The following is a 25263-nucleotide window of genomic DNA, read 5'->3' on the forward strand; positions in this document are numbered from 1 at the left end:
TAACAGACAAAAGACTAAAGCCTCCCAATAAAGGAAATCATTTACCGACAGTAAAGGACAGACCAGATCAACAAGAGACAGAACCGTAAACAATATGAGCATAAGGACAGAGAGATACTCAGCAATATCTACTTGGATATGTAATACAGAAGGCACAATCAGCATCATATGGAAACACATGAAAACACATGAAAGCCAAAGAACCCTTAGAACGCACGGTTCAGGTAAAAAGCAGGTACCGTAAAGCGTATCCCTGAGGTCCAGAACTATAATGACAATATCAAATAACATGCAAAATATAGCTAAGTCTCTCAGGGGACCTCTGGCTGCAGGGTAGCCTGCATTCTCTTCACTTTCAGTGATCGTGTCTTCATCACAGATTGCCATGGTGCAGAAGCAGTGAGTGGCGGACGAGTGTCCCTCATCTGAGCTGGCATCCATTTAGGGACAGCAATAGGGGGTAGATTCAAAATGGGCCAAGCCACCTCCAAATCCGCTGGCGTGTGGATGTTCACTCGCTTCCCATTCTTCAACACCGATAATCCAAAGGTGTAAAGCCAGGAATATTGCAAATTGTGGGACCTGAGTAAATCCAAGAACGGTCTCATGGAACGCCTCTTTGCGAGGGTCGACGGAGCAATATCTTGGAAGAAGGTAAGTTCTTCCTCTCCGTAGGACACTACTTTCTTCTCCCGAGCAGCTTGTAAGATCTTCGAGGTGTCCACATATATATATCATTAGGTCTGGGTTTAGGCCGTAAGGATCTGTGAATTCGCTCAATCACATTGGTAGACGCTCTATCCAGACCCAGGAGGTCAGCAAAAAGTTCGCTAGCCACTTTTTGCAACAACTCATTTGCCCAGGATTCTGACAATCCCTTAATGCGGACATTTCTTCTGCGGCTTCGGTTCTCCTGATCTTCTATGAGGATCAGTGCTTTATTAGAATCGTCAGTATGATGATCAATCTGGGCTGCCAATGTGTCAGCGAAGTGAATTACCTCAGAGCACGAGGTTTCCAAAGTCTCGACCCTGTGACCAATCTGCTTCACTTCGGTCTTAATATCCGCAAGTTCCGATAGGACAGGGTGCATTGCCTGTAATAGGGTTTTTCTGAGGAAAGACTTGGTGATCTATGCCGAGGCAGCTTCATGTTAGTCAGCTAAACTCTCTGCATCAGATTCCTCCACCGTATCAGTAGCTACCAAGGCGTCCGCCGCCATCTTAAGTGCTCTGGCGGGAGAATGAGCATTCCTCTTATTCCAGTATTTCAGAAGATCAGCTTGGTTTTTCCCCTATCTGGGGGTGCCCGGTAAGTCACCACCTTTGTCTTTACCGGTCTTCACCATCTTTTCTGCAAATAATTAGCTAAGAAGGTTGCTACTTGCACTGCCACGACTGATCTGCAGACTCAAGCGTCCATCTCTTGTAGCGGTCAGTCTCCGCCCCCGTTCATGCGACTTGTTGATCACTTTTTATCCTATTTTTTGGGAGGCAATTGACTAAAAAACAGCAATTCTGGCATAGTTTTTTTTTTAGTTTTTTTTATACAGCATTCACCATGCATTATAAATTACATGTTAACTTTATTCTGCGGGCCAGTATGATTCCGGCGATACCTAATTTCTAGCATTTTCTTTATATTTTACAACTTTTTGCACAATAAAATTTCTTTTGTAAACAGAATGTCTTTTTTCTGTCGCCATATTGTGAGAACCATAACATTTTTATTTTTTCATCGACGGAGCTATATAAGGGCTTGTTTTTTGCAGGACGAGCTATAGTTTTTATAGGTTCCATTTTTGGATACATGCGACTTTTTGATCACTTTTTATTTAAATTTCTGTAGGGCAAAAAAATGAAATTCTGGCATTGTTTTTTACGTTTTTATTTACGCCGTTCACCAGATATAATATTTTTTATAGTTCAGTACGTTACAGACGTGGCGATACCAAATGTGTATGATTTATTTTCTTAAATAATAAAGGACTTGAAAAGGGAAAAAGGGCGATTGTGGTTTAATTTATTACTTGAAACTTTAATTGACAACTTTTTTTTCCACCTTTCTTTAGTCCCACTAGGGGACTTGAAGGTCCGACTTTCGGATTGTTTTTTTCTAATACATTGCATTACCTATGTAGTGAAATGTATTAGATCTGTCAGTCATTCACTGAGAGCAAGCCGATTAGGCTTCGCCTCCCGGCGGGGCCTAATCGGCTTCCGTAATGGCAGAGCAGGAGGCCATTGTTAGGCTTCCTGTTGCCATAGCAGTATCGAAAGCCCTGATTGCATGGCAGGGCTGCCGATCTGCTATCAACCTCTAAGATGCACCGACCGGTTTCGATCGCTGCATCTAAGGGGTTAATGGCAGGAATAGGAGCTAGCTCCGGTTTCTGCCATTACAAAAGGATGTCAGCTGTAACATACAGCTGACATCCACCACTGATGATACCGGCTTAGTACCTAACGGCTACGGAAGCCTCAGGGCGGGGCCTGTAAGGCTACCATACTAGGCATACCGGGAGGCTAGTGTTAGATCTCCGGTTGCCTTTGCAGCCACCGACACCCCGGCAATTTCATTGCTGGGGTGCCGATGAGTTGCAAACCCCTTAAATGCAGCAATCTCGATTGACCGCTGAATTTAATGGGTTAATGGCAGGGATCTGAGCAAACTTCGGTCCCCGCCATTACCCCAGCGTGTCAGCTGTAACATACAGCCGACACCCGGGGATGGTAGCACCAACTCAGCTTCTGAGGCGGTGTCCACCATTTTTCGTATGGAAGCACTAGCTTTCCAGGTTAATTGACCAAAAAAAAAAATAACACTTCTATTTCTTAAAGCATTCTTACTTTGCAGCATTTTTCCACAAGCGCCTAAAACCTTTCCACAGTACTGTATATATATATATATATATATATATATATAGGTATATATAGGTATATATATATATATATATATATATATATATATATATATATATATATATATATATATATAGACCAGAAGCACCGTGTTCAGAACTTTCGGGTGCAAGCTCTAGAACACAAAAATGGAAGCACCCCGGCAATTTAGTGAAACATAAAAATGGACGTTATTCACCTCTGCAACATTTCAGCCTCACTCACTGTGGCCTTTCTCAAGCAATACAACATGTGTTTTAAGAAGGTATATATAGTACACAAGTGCTTATTAGTGCTATCATCTCATTTCATTACATATTTGATGAAAAAAATTATTCAGTCAATATAAAGTGCAAAAGGTGCATTGAAATATTAAAAGCCAACAAAATCATGTGTTACAATAAATATGTGTTAAATCTTCTCATGTATTACAAATTATGTACCCCACTTCTCATATTAATTATTACCTCCCCAATATGTATATTAGATGATATGCAGCTGTGGTATATCAAAAACTTTAACTCACCATTTGAGGAACCCTATATTCCAGAAACCATGATGCCATTCATGGCGTCCTACATTTGCCACTGCGCGGGACAGCTAATCCATGACACGGTGGATTAGTGTCTGTAGTGTCATCTAACCGACGAGCGCGTGCATATAGCTACTGTGCACGTCCACACCCAGACAGGGCCGGTTTTAGACAAAGTGGGGTCCCAAATGCTGAATTACTGTATCAACAACGCAGTTAATTCAGAAGACAGGTGCAGAAAGTTGCAGAGCTGATTTCTAGAGTGTCCTGGAGTGTTGGAAGCCCCAAAGCATGTGTCCCCCCTCTCACACACACACAAAAAAAAATTATCTATATACATGTACAGTTATTAAAAATTACCACTATCCACTATACTAGGACCAAATATTTCCACCATACAGAGACTGCATACTGTTACTGAACACAACTTAATATACGAAGAGAAATATTACCAATATACAAGGTCCAAATAATACCGCCACACCATAACCACATGATGACTGAATATTACCAGACTGCTAGTGAATAAAAACCGCTGTTCAAAGATCAATATCACCAAACAGTGACCATGTAATGGTAGATACAAGTCCTAAACCTGGCCCTCTACAGCCATATAAGTGATTAAAGTACAGTTATATCCAGTGACTCATAGGTGACATCTTCTCTAAATAGAGTCATTTACTTTCCCTTTTCTTCTCCATCTGGCCCAGACCGCTATGACGACTTCTTCCAGCCACGACTCATGTCTGAAGAATTAATACACAGACATGTTGGTTCCTCGCTTCTCCAGCATCCTCCCACTTATACCCCACCCTCTAAACAAACTCGCTATTCACAGTGCTTCAGATGGTAATAATGATATCTAGGTGCTCAAAATAATACAAGTGCCTCCTATGCAACCATACCCCCTATGTGCCTCCACACAATATTAATGCCTCTTGTGTCCCCATACAGTAAATAAGCTGTCTCAGTAATCGTGCCCCATTTGTGCCCCCATGCAGCAACAGTGTCTCCTTTAGTGGCCCCATACATTAATAATGCCAGCTTTAGTGGCCTGAAATAGTATTAATGCCTCCTTTAGTGCCACCATATAGTAATAATGACTCATTTAGTGGCCCTATACAGTAGTAATGCCTCCTTTACTGACTTCATACAGTAATAATGCCTCATTTAGTGGCCCCATACAGTAATAATGCCTCTTTAGTGGCCCCATACACTAATAATGTCTCCTTTAGTGGCCACATACAGCTAAAGGAGACATTACAGTACACATACAGTACTAGTGGCTCCATACACAAATAACGCCTCATTTGCTCCAAATAAATAAAAATAAAGATTTAGCATGCTGCCACCAGCAGGCCTCCTTCCAGGAGCAGATGCAAGTTTTTTAAAGTGGAGTTTCCACATGCATACTTTTTAAACCAAGTTATTTTCACCATGCTCCCGCTGCCCTCTATTTTTTACGCTATGTGTATTGGTTTGCACGTATCCACTAGCCTAACTCTTTATATTACAAGCTCTAATATAAAGGGCTAGACTATTGGATATGGGCTGACCACTATTTGTAGCGTAAAAACCAGCATAAATAGGGCCACAGTGCTCATGTCGATAGTGCCCCACACCGTGCCCATGTAAGTAGTGCCACACTGCCCATGTAGATAACTCCACACTGCCTCCTGTAGATAGTGCCACAGTTCTCCCTGTAGATAGCACCACGGTGCTTCCTGTAGCTAATGCCACAGTAGACCCTGTAAATAGTGTCACAGTGCCCCTGTAGATAATGCCAAAGTGCCAATGTAGATAGTGCCCATGTAGATAGTGCCACTTACAGTGCCTCATGTAGATAGTACCACATACTGCCCATTTAGATAGTGTCACAGTGCCCCCCATAGATAATGCTACAGTGCCTATGTAGATAATGCCACAGTAGATAATGCCAGATTCACCTGTCATTCACTGTCCTCTTCTTCAGTAATGCAGACCTGGTCTCTTCTGACTAGGCCTGCTCCAGTGGAAAATGCAGGTGGTGCAATGACGTCACAGAAAAGCACAGAATGGCAGTGAAGGGAATAGCCTCACCAGCGCTGTCAATTCCATCCACATCCTAAGGACGTAGATACAATTGAGTCCCATTGTATGTGATGGCGTCCCTGAATAAGGGGGATAGTGGGGCTCTGGTCACAGGGGGGGTTTTTGGGCAACTGTAAACCCTTTTGGGTGTGCCACTGCACTTCTTTTATGGACTGAGCTGAAGTTGCAGGGGGTGCGTTAGGCTCACAGGAGAAGGGGTCCCACTGGTGGCAGGAGGCTGATCTTTTTACTATCTCTCTTTGTCTATCTATATTATACTTGCCACAATTTCTTCTCTGACCAGGAGGGATAGTAAGTGTTCCTGATCATATTCTATTCCCTGTAAACTTTTTAGAATTTCTGTAGTATCTAGCACAGGGGTCTCAAGCACGCGGCCCGCGGGCCGCACGCGGCCCCTGAGGCTGTCATCTGCGGCCCGCGGGACACAGAGCCGCTAATATCGCCTTTGCTCTGGGACTCTGTGAAATCCCTGACATCGCTGTCCATGAATGGACACGCGATGTCAGGGTCTTCCCCAGAGCGGAGTCCCAAGCAGAGCTCTAGCATAGGTTCTGCACCGGGACTCTGTGGAATTCCCTGACATCACTGTCCATATATGGACAGTTTTGTCAGGGTCTTCCCCAGAGTGGAGTCCCGGGCAGAGCGCTAGTATCGGCTCTGCTCCGAGACTCTGTGGAAATCCCTGACATCGCTGTCCATATATGGACAGTTTTGTCAGGGTCTTCCCCAGAGCGGAGTCCCGGGCAGAGCGCTAGTATGGGCTCCGCTCTGGGACTCTGTGGAATTCCCTGACATCGCTGTCCATATATGGACAGTTTTGTCAGGGTCTTCCCCAGAGAGGAGTCTCGGGCAGAGACGCTAGCATAGGCTCTGCTCCGGGACTCTGTGGAATACCCTGACATCCCTGTCCATGAATGGACACGTGATGTCAGGGTCTTCCCCAGAGCAGAGTCTCGGGCAGAGCGCTAGCATAGGCTCTGCTCCGGGACTCTGGAATCCCCTGACATCGCTGTCCACATATGGACAGCGATGTCTAGGGCTTCCCCAGAACTGGACAGTGATGTCAGGAAAACAGCTGGAGTCCCAGTAGTAGCGCTAGTAGCGCTCTGCCTGGGACTCCAGCTCTGGGGTTGCCCCTGACATCTCTGTCCATATATGAACAATGATGTCAGGAGCAGAGCTGGAATCCCAGGCAGGGTGCTAGAAGCGGCTCTGCTCCGGGACTCCAGCTCTGGGCAAGCCACTGACATCACTGTCCATATATGGACACTGATGTCAGTTGCTTCCCCAGAGTTCCGGAGCAGAGCCTATACTAGTGTGCTCCGCTCTGGGAGACCGGCTCTGGGGTTGCCACTGACATCACATTCCGGTCCAGGAGGATCTCCTGACGTCACTGTGTATGAACAGTGACATCAGGGGCTCCTCCAGCCGAGGAATCCCTGGCCAAGCGTCGGCAACGCACTGGCTGGGGATTCCACTCCTAGGGGAGGCACTGTGGCACCATCTACAGGGGGCACTGTGGCACCATCTACAGGGGGCACTGTGGCACCATATACAGGGGGCACTGTGGCACCATCTACAGGGGGCACTGTGGCAGCATCTACAGGGGGCACTGTGGCAGCATCTACAGGGGGCACTGTGGCAGCATCTACAGGGGGCACTGCGGCAGCATCTACAGGGGGCACTGCTGCAGCATCTACAGGGGGCACTGCGGCAGCATCTACAGGGGGCACTGTGGAAGCATCTACAAGGGGCACTGTGGCATGGTCTAAAAAGGGGCTGCCTAATTTTGACATTTGCGTGTCTGCCAAACGCTGCCATTTAGCGACAGTTTAACTGTAAAAGTGAATTGTTGAAATAAGCACGTGGAGAACTCTCGCAAATTTCCGATAAGTTTAAACCTAGCGCTATTATTATAGTAATGTAGTATTACTATAGTAGTTCAAATAACTAATTAATTAATAATTTTGTAATGTATCAAATTTGAAAGTAATGCGGCCCGTCAACTTCAATTTTTTTCTCTATGTGGCCCACTTACCCGTCCGAGTTTGAGACCCCTGATCTAGCATATTGGATAACATTTTCCATACACCACTCTGTCAAAATGCACAATTACTGTATTATCTGAATCTCTGATAAAATACAGGGATCCACACTTAATAAGATACGCCCGCACGCACGCACGCTATCATCTATCTATCTATCTATCTATCTATCTATCTATCTATCTATCTATCTATCTATCTATCTATCTATCTATCTATCTATCTATCTGTCTATATATCTAATATGTTTTTTTATCATTATCTTTGCATCTAGTATCTATTCTATCTATCTATCTATCTATCTATCTATCTATCTATCTATCTATCTATCTATCTATCTATCTATCTATCTATCTATCTATCTATCTATCTATCATCTATCTATCTATCTATCTATCTATCTATCTATCTATCTATCTATCTATCTATCTATCTATCTATCTATCTATCTATCTATCTATCTATCAGGATTGCAATAGACATATATACTTGGATACTTGATTCAAGGTCACTGCAGGGGTTAAGCTCGTTAGAAGAACGCTATCTTAAAACCATTGACGATAAGGCGCAGATTTCCCCAGAACAGGCAGGGATGTCTTGTAAGAGGCTGGCACTGGCAGTAGGCAGTAACTTGTCGCTCACCTGGTCCACAATGGAGGGGCGTGGACGTCCCGGCGATTATTTAAGCGCTGGGATCCGGGCAGGTATTAACACCTGGGTGACAGCCGAGATGCTGGGAGCCGGCAGTGTAGCCATGTGCCTCGCTGTGGCAGGTGAGTCACTGGCACCTCCGGTGGTATGGTCAGGGTGACTGTGTACAGCGGGACGAAGGGGCAGCAGAACAACGTGGCTGGTGAAGAGCAGAGAGATGGACTTTACATGTAGTGTTACTGTATAATAGTCCTTCCTATAGTCAGTGAAGGATCGCAGTGCTCTCCCCGTAGCATTGTGGGAGCTCTATGCTGTATACCAAGTGAGTAGGTGCCATAGGTACAGCATGGCATGTGGAGTTTTCCCTGCTGCCGGGTGCATGACTTTCCCTACACTTATGCTACTAAGGATTTAAGCAAATGATACCAGGGAGATTGGCCATAGATGTGATGACTGTTCACACAGTAAGACCAATATTGAGCAGCATGTAACAAAAGATCAGATTCAAATCTTATAAATCAGCAATACATTTTATTGAAGTTTTTTCTTTATGTTGGTCTGATCTGGGGGCACGACTGATAACTCACATTACTATGAAGGTCGTGGATTGTTGTGAATTAATGGGAGAATATGATATTTTCAAGCAATTGAATATATATATATATATATATATATATATTCCCTTTAGTTAATGTACTTTCTGTGAAGATACTTTCAATACACATAATATGTGAATAATATTTTGGAATTCCCATTGCCATGCATTGTACTTTATCTTTGGTGCTGAGTCTGCAGCATGTTGCCCCAGCTTTCATGTTTACAGCTTTCTGAGTATAGACTATTCAGTGTATGGATCATGACACCACAGAGAGCTGAACTTCGCTATTCCTCCGCTCCCTATATGTAAATCCTGGATGTATCAGGTTTCTGGAATGCACAGTTTACCCAAGTCTGGCAGCGCAGCATCCCTGCCAGGGTTAAGTCTGCAAATACACCTAAACTGCATAGGACAAATGCCTCAAAACAATGACCTGTTGCTGATGTAAAGTGTAATGGATTAGAATACATCACTGGGGTTTTATATACCTATAATGATAGTATTAAGACCAGGGGTACAGTAACATATAGCACTCTGCCAAACTCATTGCAGGGAGTAGTATATATAGCTTTATATTATTGCCACTGATAAGGACTCTCATGCACATAGTCTACCCATGTGTCCTATTCTAAAATACATTTAGTGTTGCTTATGTTATATACAATGTAAGCTATACCTTATTATTGAGGTCCCTATAAAGGGAAGACTGAATTTGGTACCTACATAAAAGCTCTTCTTTGTCTTGATAAATACATTTCTATATTGGCCCTTGTCAAACAGATTTTTATTTGACATTTTCCAATGAAATCAAATAACATGCCACTCTAATGTAGGGAGCGACTGTGATGTGGCGAGAATGGCATACAGGGATAATGTTAATTGTAGTAATAATGCAGGTTCTGAACATTTTCTGAGCCGTTAAATACACCTTCATATGATCACTGATCGACACGTCTGTGGCCACTTAGTGCTCTGTACATGGCGTATAGATAGGACTATCCAGGCTTATGTCACTGTGAATTGTCATTGTGTTTAGAACGTTCGAAAGACTCGTCTTTAAATAATAATAACTTTCTTTTTCTAGTTACTGCCACCATATCATTACCAGAGATCTCTTCCACTGTCCCACCAAACAGTCATGCGCGAATTAAGAGATGTTCCTGTAATAACTGGATGGACAAGGAGTGTATATATTTTTGTCACCTGGATATTATTTGGGTAAACACAGGAAGGTGAGTACAATTCAATATTGTAAACTGTGATGGTAATAAAGAGTGTAGACTGTGACCTGGATTAGATATATTATGCAACAAATACTGCAGGCAGTTGCTTATTCTTTGTCCTATATGTACTCAGTTCAGTCTCCTGCTTTGCAAGGCGATTATATATATATATATATATATATATATATATATATATATATATATATATATATATAATGTGTGTGTTATATAAATGCAAAAGTCCTAAACAATTTGTTATCTGTTTTACCTATTCTCATAGCCAAATGCTTCCTTATGGCCTAGGGAGCCCAAGAAGGCGTAGGAAGAGAGCGTCTGCACGATGTCAATGTGGGGACGTAAAGGACAGAACCTGTAACAGTTTCTGCCAGAAGACATCACGGTAAGTGAGATGACGCCTGTTATACATCTGCTTGCGTGATGTGATTGTGATTAAACCTTGTCAGGGGGAGCTGAAGAACTATGAGGTTATTCAGCAAATACAGTATATTCTTTTAAACATTTCTTTTTCCGTCTACTTTGTACAGGCCAATTATTGATTTGGTTCCTTCGGCTTTAGTTTAGGGTATTGTTAATGTTGGTGTATAGAATTCAATGAAAATACTGTGTAAGCAGTTTCCCTGTAATAGTCTCCATATGTTAATGTTAAATGAGATTTCTTAACTTGATCATAAATACCTTCTACCCGTGTTACTGTGTCACTACAGGATTATATAACAGTTTATTTCATGCAGCACACATATGAATAGTTCGGTTTTTTTCTTGCTCCCAGGTATTTATAGTGAACATTTATATTTGCATGTTAACATTTGCCACTACAAAGCTTGCAACATGTGGGGCTAGTATAATAAGAATTCATATAGGTGACTGGTGAAGTGCATTGATTTTAGTGATGTCACTGCAGGGGAGTTGAACTTTTGCTGTTAGGTCCCCCCACAGATTACAGGTGATCACTGGGGACATCCGGCAATCATTTTATGATCTTGGTACCCTTTTACCAAAAAGGGGTTATACAAAGTGAACTACTCCTTTAAAAATTTGAATGTAATGAAAATACATAAAACAATGGAAAGGATGAATAGCAGCTAGGCAATTTGTACTCTGACCTGTGTGAAATGTTACAATGCTTTAGCTGTACACACCGGGTATGGGGTAATGTAGAAATGAATTGATGAAATGTCATAATCTCTTAAATATATCAGAACAGAAAGTGAATCTATTTTTATGTAACTTATGAACACTTTTGCTTTCAAGTTGCTTCTCTTAAAAAAAAATAAAAATAAAAAAAAATAATGATTAAAAAATATTAAATATATAATTGTTTTATTTGGCGTCAAAATTTGTTATACAACTAATAAAATATCTACAGAGAAATAATATGGAAGACAACAACGTTATATCATTTCATAGTACTACCGTATGTATTAAATAATACTAAAATAATATATATTCATATGGAAAAGCGCACTTGCTGTAAGTGTGTTTAACATTGAAGTCATTACAATATTTATCTTTATATCCTATAATAAATATTCTGTTTTCAGAAGTACTTACAGAAAAATTAGATTACCTTGTATTTTGTCTTTGTCTGTTGCATAGTAAGTGCCAAATATTATCCATCTGTGTGTAAAGGGCAAGAAAGTAGCAGATTTTAGAGGGTATTATATAAATCTAGGGTGGACATAACATTGGTGCAACCTGAACCGCTGCACTGGGGCCAAGTAGGTAAGGGGGCCCACTGTCACTTTAAATCAGTCTTCTTCTGTCTATTAGATTGCATGTAAATGCCTGACATGATGAATTTTATGGCTAAGAAGTACTCATAGATTGTGAAAGAGACATAAAGGGATGATTTATAATCCGATGTTGAGGAGCAAGGGGCCCATATACTGGTCTTGCACAGGGACCATCAGCAGTCTGTATCCACCACTGATACAAATGTTTGCATATTTAGTCATTCAGTCTTAAAGGAGTTTAGTCATGAAAGACTTTTATAATGTCATAAATATCAGATTAGTTTCACTATTAAGTGGGTCCCGTCCCTGTTATCTATGTAGGGTGACCATACTTGTGGTGTCCCATCTCCATTATCCTGCACAGGGTTTGACTGATCCATCAGAGGCCCTGAGTCTCTTTCAAAGGCCCCAGTCACAATAGGGTCAATTAAGTCCTGACATCAGGGCAGATCACTTGTTTTGTTTCTTAATTTTTTTGGGCTATAATATAAAAAATCAGTCCCTACTGATGATATCACCTGTGTCTGCAATGATAACAATAGAGATTCTCGTGCAATAAAAAAATTATATATATTTTTTTAACATTTGTTCATATGTTCTATATAGCTGTAGTGTGTGCCTTGAATTTACATACGGACTGATTAAAAAATCAAAATGCAGTTCCCTGCTTGTTCATGGCATCATAAAGCCCCCATCCCATCACAGCTTGACACTGGCTGCCCCCTTCCCCCACGCTGTCCCATTTAGGAGAAAGAGACGGCATGATCCTCTCGCCATTTCCCCCTAACTTGTTTGCTAACACCTCTATGCTTTTGGATACGGGAGCCCTGTGCAGGTCCCCACAACCCATTGTAAAGGCGGGTGGGTATAATTTGAGCTTGGCCTGTTTTTTGCATGAATCCCTTAGTAGCTGCATATTCTGCCTCTATACCAGGGGTCTCAAACTCGACAGGGTAAGTGGGCCGCATATAGAAAAAATGGGAAGTTGACGGGCCGCATTACTTTCAAATTTGATACAACACAAAATTATTGTTAATAAATTACTTATTTGAACTACTATATTACTATAATAACAATAATAATACTACATTACTATAATAATACCGCTAGGTTTAAAATTTGAGATATTTCTCCACGTGCTTATTTCAACAATCCAGTTTTCCAGTTTAAGTGTCGCTAAATGCAATCCGGCGGCTCAGTTGGCAGCGTTTGGCAGACACACGTCAAGATTGGGCAGCCCCTTTTTAGATAGTGCCACAGTGCCCTCCGTAGATGCTGCCCCAGTGCCCTCCGTAGATGAGGCCACAGTGCCCTCCGTAGATGAGGCCACAGTGCCCTCCGTAGATGCTACCACAGTGCCCTCCGCAGATGCTGCCACAGTGATGTCAGGGGCTTCTCATATGGACAGAGATGTCAGGGGCAACCCCAGAGCTGGAGTCCCGGGCAGAGCTCTAGTAGGCTCTTCCTGGGACTCCAACTGTGCTCCTGACATCACTGGGACTCCTGCTCTGGGGAATTCCACAGAGTCCCGGAGCAGAGCCTGTACTAGCGCTCTGCTCGGGACTCCGCTCTGGGGAAGACCCTGACACACTGTACATATATGGACCGCGATGTCAGGGAATTCCACAGAGTCCCGGAGCAGAGCCTGTACTAGCACTCTGCCCGGGACTCCGCTCTGGGGAAGACCCTGACACACTGTCCATATATGGACAGCGATGTCAGGGAATTCCAGAGTCCCGGAGCAGAGCCTGTACTAGCACTCTGCTTGGGACTCCGCTCTGGAGAAGACCCTGACACACTGTCCATATATGGACAGCGATGTCAGGGAATTCCACAGAGACCCGGAGCAGAGCCTGTACTAGCGCTCTGCTCGGGACTCCGCTCTGTGGAAGACCGTGACACACTGTCCATATATGGACAGCGATGTCAGGGAATTCCACAGAGTCCCGGAGCAGAGCCGATACTAGCGCTCTGCACGGGACTCCGGCTCTGGGGAAGCCCCAGACATCGCTGTTCATATGTGGACAGCGATGTCAGGGAATTCCAGAGTCTAGCGGCTCTGTGTCCCGCGGGCCGCAGATGACAGCCCCAGAGGCCGCATGCGGCCCGCGGGCCGCGTGCTTGAGACCCCTGCTCTATACTATGTATGTTCTTGACAGATCTTGTTTTTAAGCAAAATAAAGAATTTGGGATATGTATATAGTAGTTAGTACGGTTACTTTATTTCAGTGGGATTTCAAAATGTGTTTTGACTGTAAATCAGTAACTTCTCCACCAGATCTGTTTATTTATATTTTAAGATCTAAAAAAAAAGGACAGCATGCTGCATTTCTGATCTGGTTTCATACTCCTATGCCAATGACAGACCCTATAAAATTGTATTGGAAGGGCTGGGATACTGATGACATCAGATAGCAATCACTTTCCCATTAGTTTCTGATCTATGTTTTTCACAGGAAACTGGAAAAATCACCCAACAGACTTACAGAACGGGAGGTGGATTTCAGGGTTATTTAAGAAAGATGGATCAGAAATGGATGACAAGCAGATAATTACTTTCATAAGCAAATCATGAAAGAGAAGAAAACTGAGCAGAAACTGATGGGAAATTAATAGAAATATCATCTATGTTCCATTACATCACCTTTGTTTAACCCGTTCCCAAAAATAACCACAAGTGTGAGGATAGCCTTACTTATATTTGCCTAGTGACATGAAGATTAGTCACGCAACTTAGAGAAACTAAGCTACTACATAGTGAATGTTTTAGACACCAAAGCTCTAGGTCTAAAGAACTTGGCTAGTTAGTCTTTTGCTTTTATATTTCTTTGAGTGGACTGTTATATTCAGGTTGCAAACGGCAAACTCCGTTTGCTAACTTAAAGTTGTGTACTGCATGCAGCTTTATTTAAACGTGGCTTATGTTTTGAAGACGTTTTTGTTTCTGGTTTTGATATTTTATTACTTTTTTTTATTTTAATAATTTTACTGCCATTGACCACAAAAAATTAAATCCATTGGCCAATTATAGTTGTCCTAATGGCAATGGTGGTTGTGATTACTGGCAGTGGCCTAAATATTTTTATTCCTTACACAGTATTTCTATTTATCTAAAAGACTGAAATAAGTTCCTACCCTGCTTGCCCCATTCCAAAGTTCTTTCAACATAAGCAGCTTTTTACAGAACATTCTTCATTAAGACTGAGGCTGATTTGCGGAAAAGATATTAAGATTAGCGGATATATAGAGGAATGAAAAATACCCAAAGTCTTCCACAGTGTCTGCATTACTGGAAGTCAGAACATAAAATCAGGGAAAAGCAAAATAAAAGGAATGTGTCAAGAGAACAAGCCCTTTGCATAAGGACATGTTCTGGTGAATGGCTCCCTGTGAGGCCATGTTCAGACGTGGTGGAATTTTTCCGCTGCAAATGTTGGTGCAGATTCGGGGGAATTACGCAACGAATCTGCACCAACATTTGCATATGTGACAGGTAATTCAGACGTTGCAGATATCACAGCGGACTTGCCACAGATTTCAGTTTTTGCATTGCAAAGGTTGAAATCCGCAGTAAAATTCCGCTAATGAGCATGCTGCAGAGGGGAAATTCTGCACCGCAGCCTAAATTCCGCACAGTTATTTTCCGGAATGTCTGAACTAAGTTTCCAAAAAATGTATAGAAACAAATGTAAAAAACGGCTGCTGCAGAATTCCACTGTGGACTGTCCGCAGCGGAACTCAACAGCAATTCCGCCACGTCTGAATGTGCCCTGATAGTTCTTTAGGATGGATGTAGAATTTATTTCACTCAATTACAAAAGAAAAAAAAAACATGACACATTTTATGCTCTGTAATTGGTAAGCATCCATCTTTTTTGCCTCGATGGCGTCAGTGAAAAGGGACCAGAATGCCAGCCATCTTATATTGCTCCAATAAAGTTCATGTAATAAAGCAATAAAAAAAAAGTGCATTTAACCCTGTCCTTGAATAGTACAAGCAAATCAATGTGAAGCTTGACCACAACTACCATGTCCCAGACTAAAATATACTGTCATAATAGCAGATGATGCATTTTATATTATTTACCGTTTATTTCTTTCTTATTTAGCTAGTGATAAGACTGACTAAATTACTTGTATTTTTTTAGGGCCAATGCTGATCGTAAATCAAGTTCAACTCAGGAAATAATTCCAGTAAACAACTTCCTAAACATGAAGTCTCAAGTTCGTCTTTTGCGTGTTCTCCGGTAAGATGAAGTTCAAGATGGTTATTACAACCATTCACTGAATTGGAATTTAGATCAGAATGTAAAACACCTACCTTATAACATAAGAAACAACATCTGCTTATCTGTGTAAAAGTAATAAATGTGTAGCCATACAATCCTATCAAACTTGACTGGTAAAGTTCAGAATTATATACGATAGCAAGGAAACTTCTTTGGCACGTGAAAGTCTTGGGACATTCATACTTTGCAGAATATATATTAGAGAGACTCACTAGTCAGAAATCTGTGACTAACAGACTGCAAGGAACCACACAACTGTCTGCATAGAGACACTCCATGCCTCCTAATACCGAGGATGTCTCCTATGAGATTCATACAGAGGTGGCATGCCATGGAGAACATCTTTTAATAGCAATTCCCTATAACATGTAATTCCAGGGTTAAACTGAAAATTCAGCCTTAGACTGGATTCACACGACCATGTTACGTCCGTAATGGACGGAATGTATTTCGGCCGGAAGTCCCGGACCGAACACAGTGCAGGGAGCCGTGCTCCTAGCATCATAGTTATGTACGACGCTAGGAGTCCCTGCCTCTCCATGGAACTACTGTCCCATACTGAAAACATGATTACAGTACGGGACAGTTGTCCTGCACGAGGCAGGGACTCCTAGCATCGTACATAACTATGACGCTAGGAGCCCGGCTCCCTGCAGTGTGTTCGGTCCGGGATTAGCGGCCGAAATACGTTCCGTCCATTACGGACGTAACATGGTCGTGTGAATCCAGCCTAAAACTACAAGCATGTACTGCAACATTTTCCAAAACGTTTTATTTAAGTAAATGTTGTCATTCTGGAGACTGTACTTTACTAGGCCGCAGATGAAGCCTGTTCTAGCCACAGCAACATGACCACTAAGTTGCAGTGGCATGACCCACCTGGCGGACAGTATGGGAAATACTACAAATGGCAATCAAAGCAGTTGTATTATTTCTCATGCTAACAGTCAAGTGGCTCATGCCAAATCTCATTGGTTGTCGTGGCAATATACTGTAAGTGATGAAGATTAGTTGCGCCATCCTTTACAATACTTTACCACTTACAGTACATTTAGTACAAATTAATCCTCTGCTTTAAGCCACGTAAACCCTGTATCAGTGTTATGTTCCTTATATTCATCTCAGTACTATGAGTTTTATATAAAAGTCTTTCTAAAATGGTCAAAATCGAGGAAAACACTGCAAAGGAAAGTTACATAAGCAGCTGCCTGCTTCTGTTTACTCATGTGGCCTCACCTAAATCTTAACTTTTACCTTCTGTTCCTCCCCAGTTTATAGGCACTGGAAGGACAGAAATTGCTCTATAAAAATTACATAGATAAGAGGTATAAACAAATATGAAATTGAATTCCTCTGCAGTGGCTTTCAAGGACTTCAGTATTACTGAGGAAAGTTAAGCAACTTTTGTACTGTATATCCAAAGGATATATATATATATATATATATATATATATATATATATATATATATACACACTGTATATCCATGTCTACAGTGCTGTGAAAAGGCATTTGCCCCTCACCATTTTTTTTCTATTTATGCTAATTTGAATGTTTCAGATCAGCCAACTAATTTTAACCCCTTCTTGCCGCAGCCATTTCTCGGATTTTGACTTTAGTTTTTTCCTCCCCACCTTCCAAACGGCATAACTTTTTTTTTAATTTTTCCGTTTATGAGGGCTTGCTTTTTGTAGGACAAGCTGTAGATTTTCACGGCACCATTTATTTTACCATATAATTTAGTGGGAAACTGTAAAAAATGTAATTGTGGGATGGAATGAAAAAAAAAAAACAAACCAGCGATTCTTCTATTTTGGGGGTTTTGTTTTTACGACATTCATCATGTTGTAAGAACGGCATGATAACTTTGTTCTGTGGGTCAATCCAATTACGGCGGTTCCAAATTTTGTCCGCGATGTTTTGTGGCCATATTCTGAGAGCCATAACTTTTTTTGTCGTCGATTGAGCGGTGTGAGGGATTATTTTTTTGCAGGGTGAGCTGTAGTTTCTATTGATACCATTTTGGCATACATGAGGCTTTTTGATCACTTTTTATTTCATTTTTTCGTGGGAGATGAAGTGACCAAAAACTGCGATTTCCCCACGTGTGTTTTTGTTTTTTACGGCGTTCACCGTGTGGGTTCAATAATGTTATATTGTTCGGAAATTTACAGATGCAGCGATACCAGTTAAGTTCATTTATTTTTTTTTAATTGTGCTTGGGCCGAAATAGGAAAAGTTTATTTTTTTACTTTTAATATTTATATATTTTTTTTATATATTAAGTAAACCTCTGTTTAACTATATTTAACTTTTTTGACTAGTCCCTCTATGGGACAATGATGGCAGACTTGGGGTCCTTCATCAAACCCCAGGCTGCCATGCCAACCATCGGCACCCCGCGTTAAAATGCACATCCCCCTGTTTCTAACTGCTAAGATGCCGTGGTTACTTTTGAACATGGCATCTAAGGGGTTAAACGAGTGGAATCCTGCTTGTTAAACTGATACTGTTACACACAGCTGACATGTTCATTCTATGCTGCGGGTTCAGCCCGTGAGCCCGCTCCATACTCCCATCTGACCTCCGCCCTATATAGATGTCGGGAAGGGGTTAACATAAGATACAACACGAGTAATCACAAACTGCAGCTTTTATATGATCATTCCATTGATTGAGAATAATTATTTATTTTAAACATATATCACCCATGTGAAAAAGTAATTGCCGTCCTAAACCTAATAACTGGTTGTGCCACCCTTGCAGTAACAACTGCAATCAAACATTTGTGATAACTTGCAATGAGTTTTTTACATCGCTGTGGAGGAATTTTGTTCTACTCTTCTTTGTAGAATTGTTTTAATTCGGCTACATTAAAGGGTCTTCTAGCATGAAGTTTATGGTTTTGCCCAAAAAAAATTCAAAAGGACTCAATTCAAGTCTTTAAACCCTTCCCGACGTATGACGTATTCCATACAACATGGGTGTTAGCAGGGCCGGCCTTCGGATAGATGGCGCGCCGTGCAAAATTTTCTTTTGGCGCCCCACCCCTTCATAAAAAAGTATAATGCCCCTCCACAGTATAATGCCTATTTTAGTGCCCCCACACAGTATAATGCTTTTTATAGTGCCCCCACACAGTATAATATCCCCTAAGTGCCCCTGCACAGTATATTGCCCCCACACAGTATAATGTCTTTTAGTGCCACCAATACAGTATAATGCCCCCATAGCTGCCCCATACAGTATAATAATATATTATAACCCCTTTAAGGACACAGTATTTTATCCTCTAAGTGTGCCCACACAGTATAATGCCCCCTAAGTGCCACACAGTATATTTCCCCCTGTCATGCCCCTACAGTATAATGTCCCCTTAGTGGCCCCCACACTGTATAATGCCCCGTTAGTGGCCCCCCACAGTATAATGTCCACCCTCCCCTGGGTGCCACACATAGCCCCCTATGTAGATAGTGCCCCCTGTAGATTGTGCCATACAGCCCCCATGTAGATTCTGCCATACAGCCAGTGGTGGATTAAGTAGACCATAGGCCCTGGGCTGTTACTCAAACTTGGGCCCCCCTTCTCCACTGTCGCCCTGCCGCGTCGAAATCATAGTTAACACTACCTTTTTTTGCAAGCATTAACAAATGGGTGTTACGATTCCCCTTGTCACAGGGCTGTGCCCCCACATACTGACAGTCTCCAACCATTGCTGACAGTATCACACTGTGCAGGGACACATCCCCCTGACAAGGGTAATGGTAGCACCCATTTGTCTATTAGTCCTGGACTGCGCAAAGACTTTTTGTGAAATACAAGGATTTCCTATAATAAACATGTCAGGAGAAGTGGCAGATTCTCTATAAATCTAGTGATTCACAGGTGACGACTTCTCAGATTCTAGTATATTTTTTTTTTCCTCTTTTCTTCTCCATCCGCTCCAGACATCATGACTTCTCCCGGCCATGACCCATTTCTGCAGAATTTGCCACCCAGATGTCTTTGGCTCCCCACTTTTCCCACATCCACACCTATAATGAAGATAAAATTATCATGATGCCACATATTGTGCCCCTAAATATAATAGCACCATACAACTGCGCCCCTGAATAAAATAGTACCAAACACTGTGCCCCTGAATATAATTGTCAAACACCACATACACACAGCCCCCCTTTAGATAGCGCCACACAAAGCCCCCCTGTAGATAGCATCACGCACACCCCCCCTGTAGATAGTCCCACCCCCCTGTAGGTAGTATTAAACACACAGCCCCCCTGTAGATATCACACACAGAACCCCTGTAGATAGCGCCACACAGACCCCCTATAGATAGCGCCACACACAGCCCCCTATAGATAGCGCCGTACACAGCGCTCCCCCTTGTAAATAGTGATACACAGTGCTTCCCCCTCCTTGTATATAGTGCTACACAGCGCTCCCCCCTTGTATATAGTGCTACACAGCGCTTCTCCCCTTGTTTATAGAGAAACCCAGTGCTCCCCCTTGTATAAAGCGATACACAGCGCTTCCCACCTTGTATATAGTACTACACCGCGCTTCCCCCTTGTATGTAGTGCTACACTGCGCTTCCCCCCCTTGTATATAGTGCTAAACAGCGCTCCCCTTGTATATAGTGCTACACAGCACTCCCCCCCCCTTGTATATAGTGTTACACAGTGCTTCCCCCTTGTATATAGTGCTAGACAGCACTATAGTATTGATGATGCAGATACAAGTGAATGTGGCTGTCGCTAGCACCGCGGGGCCCTGAGAGCCTTGGGCCCCCGGGCGGCCTCCCGAACCGCCCTGCATACATAACCACCCTGCATAATGATCTGCCAATGCATACATCCCCCTTGTAGTTAGTGCCATACAGCCCCACCTCCCCCTTGTAGATAGTGCCATAAAGCCTCCCCACCTCCCCCTTGTAGGCAGTGCCCCCCAATCATATAGCCTAGCAAATGACAGAGCAGGGTGATACCTCCCTGCTCTGCCATGGTGTTCAATAGTAACTGCTTCCTAAGGCAGCTGCAGAGTCACTGGGCCCAGGTGCTTCAGACAAAAGAAACAGGAAGGGAGACAGTGCAGCTCCCCCTTTCACTTGCTGGAGTGATGCGCCCAGTGCGATGGCACAAGTTGTCCACCCCAAAGGCCGGCCCTGGATGTCAGCTGTATGATACAATCGACACTTCAATGTAACGAGCGGGATCCCGCCTGTTTAACCCTTTAGATGTCATGGTCAAAAGCGACCGCAGCATTTAAAGCGTTAGAAAGAGGGGATGACCCCGCTGACAGCCCAGCGACGCAATTGCGGGGTGCTGATGGTTGTTATGGCAGCCCGGGGGCCTAATGAATGCCCCCAGGTCTGCCGTCTTTGTGCTCTTATTAAGTCCTGCTTCCGGCAGGGCTTAATAGAAGCTTGTCAGAAAGACAATATACTGCAATACAATACCAACGATCGCTGGTTCAAGTTCCCTAGGGACTATAAACAGTTGACTTAAGTTTTTCTTAAATGTACAAAAAAATATATTGAAAATGTAAAAAAAAAACTCCCATTTTTCCCCTCAAGTATTGTTTAAAAATAAAAATTAACATAACTGGTATCACTGCATCCATAAAAGTCTGAAATATTACAATATTGGTGAACGCTGTAAAAAAAATAAAAAATTACAATTGCCAGAATTGCAGTTTTTTGGGCACCTTAGCTCTTCAAAGAAATGTAATAAAAAGTGAATAAAAAGCATGTACCACAAAGTTATACCAATAAAAAGTACAGCTCTCCCCGCAAAAAATAAGCTCTCATACCACTCAATCGACGGAATAATATAAAAGTTATGGCTCTCAGAATGTGGCGACAAAATACATTTTTTTTTTAACAAATAGTTTTTTCTTTGTGAAAGTAGTAAAACATAAAAAAATATATAATTTTGGTATCGGCGTAATTTTATTTAACCCGTACAATAAAGTTAACATTAAGTTTTTACTACACAATGAACGCAGTAAAAACTAACAAAAAAAACCAATGGTGAATTCCCTGTTTTTTGCCCATTTCACCCCACGAAGAAATTTTGTTTTAACTTTCCCAGTACATTATATGGTACATTAAATGGTGCCTTGAAAAACTACAACTTGTCCCACAAGAAGCAAAGCCTCCTACAGCTGTTTCGACGGAAAAATAAAAAAGTTATGGCTTTTTGGAAGGTGGTGAGGAAAAATCTAAAATTAAAAAACGAAAATTGGCTGCGGAGGGAAGGGGTTAACTCGGCGACTCCATGACCTTAATTTTGTTTCTTTTGAGCCATTCAGAGATGGCCTTGCTTGTGTGCTTTATATTATTGTCCTGCTGCAAAACCCAACTGCGCTTGAGCTTTAGGTAATGAACTGATAGGCGGACAGACATTCTCCTTCAGGGTTTTCTGATAGAGAGCAGAATTCATGGATCCATCAATTATGACAAGTCATCCAGGTCCTGCAGAAGCAAAGCCACCCAAGACCATAACACTACCATCACACAACCACCAACATGTTTGACTGTTGGTATGATGTTCTTATGGTGGAATGTGGTATTAGATTTACACCAGATGTAGTCAATGGGTGCGTGAAAATCACGCCCACCACACGGAAGCACTTCCGTGGGACGCGTGTGATTCGCGCAACAGCAGTGAAAAGTATGAATGAAAACAGAAAAGCACCACATGCTTTTCTGTTTACAAACACACAAACAGAGTGTCATAATGATGGCGGCTGCATGAAAAGCACGCAGCCGCGCACCATATGATCATGACACGGAGCTGTTAAGTGCCTTTTGCGCACGCAAAATGCCGCCTTTTTTGCGTGCGCAAAACGCACACGCTTGTGTGAATCCGGCCTAACTAAGTATTTTTCAGGCTGGAGCAGGCAAAAAGTCAGATAAAATCCAAACACCTAGAAATAAAACAAAAGTAAATCAAGTTTTTCACCGCTCGAACAGCACTGAGAAACACAGTCCAACCTGTAGTCTTATAGACGGTTCTGCTCAGTCCACAAGCAATAGACAATCCACAATCCAGAGAAGGTTGTGTGCAGTTGTTATGATCCTTGTAGTCCCACGGAGCTCTACACCGTGTCTCGATGCTCAGGCTCCAGGCAGAAAAAAAATCCTACGACTCCAATAAAGAAAAGGAGAAATAGTGCAGCACCCTCTGTTTTTTTTTTTTTGCAATACGCAAGATTTATTCCATACTTACAGGAAAATAGAAGAATAAAAACATTGGTGATTCAAATAAAATCAATAGCAGCACGTCAAACAAACTCGCCCGACCCTGGGCTTCGTCCCTTCCGGCTTACTCTGGGGCATCAATGCGTCAGAGCGCTCCAAACATCACCCCCCCGCACCCGGACGTAATGACACGTCCAGGTGCGTGAAGGGGTTAACTGAGATAAGTGAGGCCTGCAGTTCGTTTGTGACCTCCTGGATGAGTCGTTGATGCGCTCTTGGTGATATTTTGGTAGACCGGCCACTCCTGGGAAGGTTCACCACTGTTTGAAGTATTCTCCATTAGTGGATAATGGTCCTTACTGTGGATCGCTGGAGTCCCAGAGCCTTACCAATGGCTTTGTAACCCTGCCCCAGACCGGTATATTTCTATGACTTTGTTTGCCATCTGTATTTGAATCACTTTAGAACGTGCCGTCATGTGCTGCTTTTTGAGACCTCCTGGCCTGCTCCACATTACCAGACAGCTTCTATTTAAGTGATGTTTAGATTCAACAGGTCTGGCAGTAATCCTGCCTGGGGGTGGCTAGTGAATGAAGCAATTGTGAATTGAATTTGGTTAACTGGTTAATATGGTAGCTAAGGGGGCAATTATTATTTTTCCCATAGGGCTAGGTAGGGCCGAACAGAATATTGACTTCAATTAATGAAATCATATTTTAAAAACAGCATTTTGTGTTTACTTGGGTTATCTTTGCCTATTATTAAAAGTAGTTTGATGATCTGAAACATTCAAGTGTGACAAATATACAAATATAGAACAAAAACAAACTTTTCCACAGCACTGTATATAGAATACTATTCTAGAATGTACAGGGGTTTTATAATATTTCTTCTTCTTCCACAGGGATGTTGCTGCCTTCAACACACACGTTGCATATGTCAGAAAAGACTTCTTAATCACTACCTCTAATTTGCCTTCAGACTCTACAATGTGGAAAAGAAAAAGATAAAAGAGCGAGAGGCACTGAAAAGCTAGAAGAAAGAGATTGATGGAGTCTTGCTAGGCTTACCTAGCTATAGAGGCATCTCTACCACTCAGGGAGTCTTCACACAGGAGACCAACTCAGGCTGTTCAGCCATTTGGAAAGAGCAGATCAAAGATTTCCAGTGATAAGGAAGGCAATACAAACCTAAATTGTAAAGATCTCTACTAAGGAATAAATATCTACTGTATTTGAAGGAAGCTCCTGATTGAATAGAGTTTTTATCCTTATCATTGGATAATAGGGTAGAAGAGAGGACAAGAAAGATATATTATTGGGTATTATTGAGCATAAAAGAAGCAAAAACACTCAATGTATCGTGGCATCATTGTCGTCATGCATTAGTACAGATAAACATTTTATGAAGTGTGTGGTCAGCATTATCAGGGTGATGTTAGCATAGCATAAACTAATGACTGACTGCTTCTTCTTGTAAGTTTAGGTTATTTTAATAGTTCTTTTGTATTTTTTGTGTTTTTACTTTTTTTTCTGTTTGCTTTGTAAAATACTTTGTAGTTATTTTAAGCATATATAATCTTCATAAATAATCTTTATAAATTCATGAAAAATGTATAAAAATTGTAACTTTAATTGGTGAAGAAATTTGTAAAAGAGTTACAAAAACCCAAACAAATACAGTTGACTATATTTCTTTATTACTAGTTACTGACTTACCTGTCCAACTGTACTCCTCATCAGTTTCTTATTACTGCACCGCTGGGGTCCTGGGTTCAAATCTGACCAAGGGCAATATCTGCATGGAGTCTGTGTCTCCCCTTGTTTGCGTGGCTTTCCACCAGATATTTTGGTTTCTTCTCACTCTCCAAAAACATACTGATAAATTAATTCACTCTGTATGAAATTGGCTGTGTGTGCGTGTGAGATAGAGAATTAGATTTGGAACGCTCCATTGTGGACAGGGACTGATGTCAAT

The 25263-nt window shown here is 42.0% G+C and overlaps 1 protein-coding gene across 1 annotated transcript; it reads left to right on the forward strand.

The window, feature by feature from the left end:
* Positions 1-8298: 8298 nt before the first annotated feature.
* On the forward strand, positions 8299-24577 carry EDN2 (endothelin 2). Its single transcript, XM_075850560.1, has 5 exons — positions 8299-8341; positions 9902-10049; positions 10321-10440; positions 15943-16041; positions 24191-24577. Exons 1-5 carry the CDS (start codon positions 8299-8301, stop codon positions 24294-24296), a joined length of 516 nt encoding a protein of 171 aa, XP_075706675.1. The 3' UTR covers positions 24297-24577.
* Positions 24578-25263: the final 686 nt, after the last annotated feature.

This window comes from Rhinoderma darwinii, chromosome 2 (genome assembly GCF_050947455.1).
Source record: "Rhinoderma darwinii isolate aRhiDar2 chromosome 2, aRhiDar2.hap1, whole genome shotgun sequence".
NCBI lineage: Eukaryota > Metazoa > Chordata > Amphibia > Anura > Rhinodermatidae > Rhinoderma > Rhinoderma darwinii.